We start from the raw sequence: 8,336 nt of genomic DNA, 5'->3' as shown, positions 1-8,336 counted from the left end.
ATTTATATTATTTACATCATCATTAATATCATATTAGTTTTAGATATGTAGAAATAAATGAATAGATGAGATTTTCCACAAGTATGGATATTTCAACACTACATTTAAAGATCTGGTTATAATTCAGTCGCAGTTATGTATATAAATACAAGAACAGTATTTGAAAAATTAATCATGAATTAATTATTTTAATTAATTAAAATACATGAAGTAAAATATCTAATGAATTAAATATTAATCTATGCAAGATTGATTAAAGAATACATAAAAATGCTTGTGGTATGCAGAAAAGGATTGGAAATTACACACGCTATGATTGCGATGCACAAATAGCCATTTGCCTATACCTTTAAAAAAACGATAAGACTTAAAAACAGAGGTAAACTGTGACAGAACTAACGAAACAACAGGAGTACATAGTCTTAAGGAGCGTTACAATTATGTAGGTAAATAGTGCTACTATCCTATCCTCTAAGATTGGTATAAAATTTATTTTGTATATTTATTAGGAGAGAAGTGTTCAGATTGTGTAATTAAGTTACAAATTAAAAGACACGAAAGAAATCTTGACGATAGTTTAGGTGATTAGTTATAGAAAAATCATATTTTAAGGCCCAAAAAATATAGAAAAAAGAATATTACGGATTTAAAAAGAAAATGTCGAAACATTTCAGATTTTACCAATTAATGTAAAGATTTATTTAAGAATGTTAAAATGTAATATTGATAAAAAAAAATGTAAAAGGATGTCGGTGAAGATGCATTTCGAAATGAGAAAAGATGATTTTCTTTTGATTAATAAGACAATGTCTTTCATTTACATATAGGAATTTATTGAAAATCGTTCGAATATAAACTTTTATTCAAATTTCTCGTGGTATTTTCAATATATTTAATATGTTGTATTTCTTGTCTAATTAAGAAAATTCGGAGGAACACAGATATATCGTGACTGCTTTGTATTTAATGCGACAACTGTGAATGATTATGCACAGAAATAATCAGGTTGTGCTTTTGTTCTAGGAAATGTAAAAATGCTACCATACTTTTGAAATGAATGCACAGCATGTTAATAGGCATGATAGACATACTCAGGATTGTAACTTTTTGTCGTCATCCTTAAATCAAATAACATATTTGTCCTAAACTCAGCAATTAAAAACAATTTTTCCTTTCAAAATTTGGCCAACTGTCTTTGTTAAGAAACAGACTTAGTGTTCTAAAATATTCAATTCTCCGTTCTATTCCTCCGTCCCTTCATCCCCCCTAAAAAAGAATTGTATAGTTTTTAAAGCTCGTTTGGTTTAAAACTAAATACTTTTAAAATTAAAGCTATGAAAGTAAAGATAAAAAGATAAATAGGAGGAAAGTTTAAATGTGAATTTTCACATCAATATTCCAATTGATTTACCTTTTATTTTATATAAGAGTTGTGAAGTAAAAGAAGGATGAAATCGAACACTAAAGAAGAAAAATCGTAATGAATTAATTTAATATCTTATTTTGTAGCTACAGAATAAATAGACATGATTTTCTTTCTTTCTTTACGATATTTAACTAAAATATTATATTCTAAATGATGCTGAAATTAATTTAATGTATGACAAGGATTTTTTTCTCAATTTTGAGAAACACGTTTCATACTTGTTATCATCCATGAAAGACACTCAACAATTTTAACAAGTATGATGGATAATGATTAAGTTAGTATTGCCATCTATGAAAGAGCAGACGCACATTATAAAAAAAATGTCCACCAGCTCATGCTGCCATCTATTGGTCAATATTAACGAAGCATACTAATAATGTTTTTTGAGGTAAATATATTTCCAAATGAAAGACGACTGAGTATCTTGCAATTGATCTGAAATGGCAGGCAAGTCAAGGAGTGGCCTAACAGATGGGAATATGGGAATGTTATCAATGGCGATTTTTCAGCCCTAGATGGTACATATAATAAGACCCTTCTATTAATAAGTAAGGCAATTTACTTTCACATTTCAGCACATTTTAAACATATTAATGGTTTATTGAGGGTATTATATTCATTTTATTAAATTTGTGAATATGTAGTTGTTTTTATTTATTCATCATGAGCCCATACTATCGGGTATCAATGTGTGTATATAATATTATTGAATCATATGTTCGTTGTTATAAATGCTCTAATAACTAATTGAGCATACAATACAATTATACTTACACAATTATTCTTGATAATTTATTTCATCATATCATATATTTTATTATCGAATTTTTGCTTTACAAACTTGTATATTTTGCAGTTACGAAAATAAAGATTTTAAATCGAGATATTTACAAATCTTTCTAGCCTAGCAGCCCTAAACAGCTGCCTAATCTGCATGGTTAGAAATCCGGTATTGAGCTTAGGTATAAATCTTTAAAAGTTTTAGATGGCATTGTGCTTATTCTATGTTTTTAAAGCCAGAAGCCGAAAAATATGACTGGTAGAAAATGACAAATAAATTAAGTCACTGATATTATTTACTTAAATTATGCTAATTGCTATTTTAAGGGAAATTAAGATAATAAGTTGAATAGAAATGGTTTAAAATAGAAGGTTAAATTTTATGCAATGCATTAAAACATTTATATTTTAAACGCTTATAAATCATAAAATGATCGTCATATTATTCAGTACTAAATAAAGTGTTTTGTTAGTTCCTTAAATATTCTAATATAGTTTAAAGGAAGATTTTAGCATATCACTATAGGATATTTTAAACAGTAGTGAGCTTAAAATCATGAAAATGTAGCATAGCAATGCAAAACTAATTATTCATAAATTCAAATCCTCATATATATGAACACTCTTTTCCTTTCAACGTTTTTTAATGTCATAGTAATCCTTGTTCATTTATTAGCTCATTCTGATTACTAATAAAAACATTAAATGATATGCAATTATACTGTGCACCCCTAATTTCGTAATCGTATATTATTAAGTTAAATATTCTTTAATTGTTTGCTGTTGCATATAAAATTTAAGTGTTATCAATACTTGAAAATGATACAAATTTGAACTACAAATTATTCATTTTTAGTATTGATTATAGAATAATTTTGACTATGATATACGAAAGGATACTTTAAATATGAGATATGACTGCATACTTTAAAAAGTTACAAGTTACTAATAAATTTGCTAAAATCTTCATTCAGGTAATTTAATTCTATAAAATTATTGAATGATTTATAATTATTATTGAAGATATAGAGTCTTAAGGAAATTCTAATTCTTTTTGATTATTGAATATTTAACAATATACGTAGTATATAGCATGTAATCTTAAAAAAAGAAGTTCAAGTTAAGAAATTCGATGCAATTTTTTAAATACTTAGAATAAAACTTCGTGAGTTTTTCTCTTGCCTTTGATTTGGCAAAAATATTCGGAAAAAAAATATACTACATTAATAAGATGCTCATTAAAAAAAAATTAATGAAACTTTGGAATGCTTTTACTTAAGTGAAAATTGAGGAGCAAATAATATTTCAATTTACTATATGTTTAATATAAGTCTATTTACTATATGTTTAATAAATTATATATTTTAGGTAGGTTATTGCAAATGATTTATTATATTTTAAAAAAAATTTCTGATACTTGACTACAGATTTAAGCATTATTAAGAAAATTTTGAAAGCATTTCTGCTATTTATAGCTTTGCTTTTTTAAATGTACTTGCACTGCATATTTCAAGTCACGCTAGAGCTTGCGCAATGAAAATTTTATAAAAAAAACATTAATATTACTTTTTTGCTTTATTCTATTTAATTAAGTTATCTTTCTGATTTTATAACACTGGACGTTTTATTATGCTGATAAACCTAGATATATTTACACATATACTGATACAATCAAATTTGATTTTTCCTAACAAGATTTTAATATATATGGCGGAAAAACAATTAAATGTGTAGTTTTGTAGAATACTAAAGGAATGGTTGCATATGGCGTAGCAATCAGATTTGAATTGATCTCTCAGTAATAAAATAGAGAAAATAAAGTTCAACAAAACAAGACACTCTAAAGACACCTTTATTCAGAAAGCCGTCTAACAAAAACAAAAACAATAAAAGCCAATATGTACAAAGTAAAATTACACGTTTCAGATACATGGCACAGTCGGAGAAGATTCGGTGATTATATCAATCAATCATTAAAAATACTCAACAACTACTTGTAAAAAATCTTTCAAAATGGAGGTCTTCAAATCAATGTCTTTGGTCGGTACCAAGTGTAACTATTCACCGGTGACACTACGAAGTTTCATAATAATAATAATCCAATAAATTTCATAAAATATTAACAGATATCTTTTCTATCTCTATGCTGATTCACATATCTCTCATAAATTAAATTACTGTACATTTTTACAAAATAATATAGTTTTATGTGGCATTTTCTTTTTTTTTATACAAGAGCATCTTCTTAAGTAATATAGAATCAAAAATCTCTGTATCAAAATATTTAGCTTCAATAACAGCTAAAATGTTCTTATAGAGCTAATTCACAACGCTCAACAAAAATAATTATGATTACGAAAAAAGTAAATCTGACATTCACCAAAAAATGATTCCATTCGTTTTGATCACTACACGGCATGATTCCAAAAGCACAGTTTCAGAAGGAGTCCACAAAAACACTTCAAAATCTCATACATTCAACGTGAGGATGATGAAGCGTCTTGACGACACGTGAAAGCTTGGAGACAAGTCACGTACATAAGAAACAATTGATTTAATGTGTAAGAAATACAACAAAATGAAATTAAATCAAAACTTTTCCCACGAAGGTTATTAGTGTAAATAAATACAAAAATATTAATTTCGCTTTTATATTTTAAATTGTTTAAGAATAAAATGAATCTAGTAAGTTAAGGATTTTTCAAAATATTTTCAAATATTGCATGATAATGTACTTTGAATTTTTTAATGATAAATTTATATTATAATGTAAGGCACTTAAATATGGGCTATAAATGTTATCTACACACAAGCTTTTAACGATTAAGATATGCAATATCAACAGATATACAGTGATAATGACCATTTAAAACGTGAATTAAAAGTAAATTTATATCATAATAGAAAAATGTGATCCATAAGTTTTTGATTAGCATTAAATATTGTTATAAAATAAGTTAGTTAAATAACAGGACCAATAACAATTTAAAGAAAATAAAAAATATATTTTTTCAAATACTTCTAAAAATAAATTCAAAAAATTGTTTCAATTTTTTTTCCCTTTAGAAACAATAATAAAAATGACACTTCTCAAAAGTTCACAAAAATGAACATTATGGAAAATTCTTATGGACTAATAATTATTGTAAAAATAATACCCGATCAAATATATTTTAATGAATATTGTTGGATTAATTGCTTTTAAATTAGACTAATAATTACAGTTAATTTAATATAGTATTTTAAGATGATGGTTCTTGTTTTTAATCACAGGCGATCTGTGAGGTATAATAACGGCAGAGATAAGGTAAGTATCGTAACAATTAAAATAATCACAATTAATAATTTAATGTATATAAAAATTCGAGAATAATTTAATGTACTATATGTAAATGGATGCAGCGACCGACTGGATTTGATCACATTGCCTAATGCTGGACAATCGCTAAGGCACTGGTACGGTACAAAATTTGTTTATCTATCTTGATTGTTTTCATAGATATTAGAGGGAACTTGAATGCATACATATGTGTATCTTATATCATCTGTTAAATTCTTATACAGAATGTCTTGGTTTCATATGAAGTCGATGAAATAGTGATGTATCCATGCCTGAATAAAAACATTGAATATGTTGCTATTTTTCTAAGTATTAGTATGCTTCACACGAGACGACTGGACAAGTTACGGGTATGAGCAATATGAAACCACAGAGCATGTACGTTTAGCAAGTAAATCCTTTCAGGTATCTATCAAAAATGATGGGTGGTTTTAAAATGAACAAGCACCTCCGATGTGTTTCACGATAAAAATAAGAAAAAAGAAACAAAAAAAAGAGAGAGAAAAGCTCTATTGGTCCAAAAAGCTCCTAAATCGTGCAAACCACATTTTAAAAAAATACAACACTTCAGGCGGCAAAATTTAGGAGGGAATCTTTGCTGGTCCAGTCTTTTCGATTAGTGAAAATTTTTTCGGTCCTTTGTCCATGCGGCTGCACACAATCCTAGGAAACATGATCTATGAACGACAACGAAATGCATCAGGGAAAATACACCTTGAAAAGCACGTCAATAAATTATTTACTCCTTTTTTAGTGCACAGAGTTCTTGAAGTTGAGGCTTTCCTACGATTCATTCGGCACTGGTACAGAGTTGCTACCAGAAATTTGAGAAAGCTAACTACAAGACTGTTTCATCAATGAGAAAGCACCATTTTCATAAATGGTAAGACGCTGATTTCATTCCAGATTCACCTTGAAGTGTCCTGGAACTAGTAGTCTACACCAGATAAGAGAAGCCATATTTTATGTAGTATTTTCACTCCAGGGCAAGAAATTGAGGTCATTCTGAGGTTTGAAATCTATGTCATCACCGGAAAAAAAGTCTAGCGCGTCATGTCCATTGGAAAATAAAGGATCATGTGCCATCTCATAGGACGAAGAACTTGGAAAATTGTTCGAAGCGGTCGAATGAGTTGAGGATTCTTCGTAGCCTCCCAACCATTCGATAAGCATGTCGTTATCTATACCTGAAAAAGAAATTAATTCTCATTAGAAAATGTAAGATTGTCTGTACAGTTTTGTATATCAAGTTCCATTAAATTTTTTGTATGTCATTTGTACAGTAAAGGTACCATGTATTAGGTCATTCAGTAAAAATCACAGTGAGAAATTTGTCATAAAATACTTTTTAGTGTCATATTTGAATATTCGATGCGAAATTTGAAATTACGAACCCGTAAAGCGAAGAATTTCAAAGTCAAAATTTTCTATAGAAGTTTGAAAAAACAAGAAACTGAAATATATTATCGGACTTAAATTTAAAATTTTTTTCTATGCATATAAAGACGTTGTGAGGATTTTAAATGGATTAAACTTAAAATGGATCTCTTAGCACATTCCTAACTCAAATTTTTCTAATTTTTTTTTTAATGTCATCTACAAATGACTATTTTATTTGTGACCTAGAGTTTGAGCTTTTAGTTCTAGCTCTATAAGCCTCTGTAATTAGTATCTGATTTTATTTTTGAGATAGAAATGTGAGCATAAATTATACCTCGATCAGTCACTCGATCCTGATTATCAGTAGATTCTGTCGATCTCAGCAGTTCATTCGTCAGGTCCGTCGACTTATTGATCACGAAGTCCAGCGAAGATTTCGTCTCCTGTCCTAATGATATGGACAGACTTTGGTCCAGGGACGAAGTTTCGGGTTGACCACCGTCCAATCCTTCCAACTCCATAGCAGCGATGTCCAGGGGAAAGTCGAAGTCCAAGGAGTTAGATGAGGGTGGGGTCAAGTCGATGAGAGACTGTAAGGATGCCGCTAGATGAAGATCTGCAGCAGTGGTAGGTGGAGGTAAGGGTGTGGTCAGGGGTTTGGAGAAGAAGGGTTCTTGACCGGAAGTAGGCAAGAAGAGTGGCAAGGAAGTAGATTCACTGTGAGTGGTAACTGGTGTCACAGGTGTTGTAGGTTCCTGGGCAGCACTTGGAGACAATTCTATGAAAAGAGATAAAAATGAATGCATGAATAGGATTTTGGATTTTTTTCTATGAATTTCAAATTAATGATTTAATTACGAGTTTGATGATAATTCATCCTAAAGAGATGATTTATCATCAAAGTTAAATTAATAATAAGTGATTAATAACTTTCAGCCCTAATATTATTACAGTTGAAAATTGAATGATGAGTGAAGAAATAACTTAACGAAGAGTTAAATAAACGTTATAAAATGAAAAAGTAGCATAGTAAAGTAAGTGTAAGTTGCAGTAAATATATTTAAGTATAAAATGCAAAGTAATGTGTAATGAAATTGGTGGCAGTAGAACGCACTAGAAAACTGTACTTAAAAATTTCCAATGAACTTTAATTATTCTTCAAAAGCGAACAAATCTAAAAAAATTACCCCCATTGCTGATCAATATCTCCAAAACATCATCCACAGCCTGACTTTTGATCGAAGATTTGTGTTTCTTACTTTGTCGCGGATTGCCGTCACTTCCATCGGGCGTCAAATGGTGCTAATAGGGAGGAAAAAGGTATTGGGATGAATTTATTGATGAAAATTATATAAATTTTGGTTTCATAAGAAATAAGCATGTCTGAAAAGTTTGAAAGATGATATA

The 8,336-nt window shown here is 28.8% G+C and overlaps 1 protein-coding gene across 6 annotated transcripts in view; it reads right to left on the bottom strand.

Moving 5' to 3' along the window:
• Window positions 1-4,045: 4,045 nt before the first annotated feature.
• LOC129983862 (myocardin-related transcription factor A-like) overlaps window positions 4,046-8,336 on the bottom strand; it is a 341,368-nt gene continuing 337,077 nt past the window's right edge. For all 6 annotated transcript variants that reach the window (XM_056093527.1, XM_056093529.1, XM_056093528.1 and 3 more), the window contains 3 exons: window positions 8,117-8,231; window positions 7,264-7,707; window positions 4,046-6,736 (listed from right to left, as the gene is read on the bottom strand). In XM_056093527.1, the coding sequence (XP_055949502.1) occupies window positions 6,513-6,736; window positions 7,264-7,707; window positions 8,117-8,231 (783 nt within the window). In that variant the 3' untranslated portion in view covers window positions 4,046-6,512. The remainder of the gene's footprint in view (window positions 6,737-7,263; window positions 7,708-8,116; window positions 8,232-8,336) is intronic.

Source organism: Argiope bruennichi, chromosome 9 (assembly GCF_947563725.1).
Source record: "Argiope bruennichi chromosome 9, qqArgBrue1.1, whole genome shotgun sequence".
Lineage (NCBI taxonomy): Eukaryota > Metazoa > Arthropoda > Arachnida > Araneae > Araneidae > Argiope > Argiope bruennichi.
The sequence above is the reverse complement of the archived record's forward strand: the minus strand, read 5'-3'. Positions and strand labels throughout refer to the sequence as shown.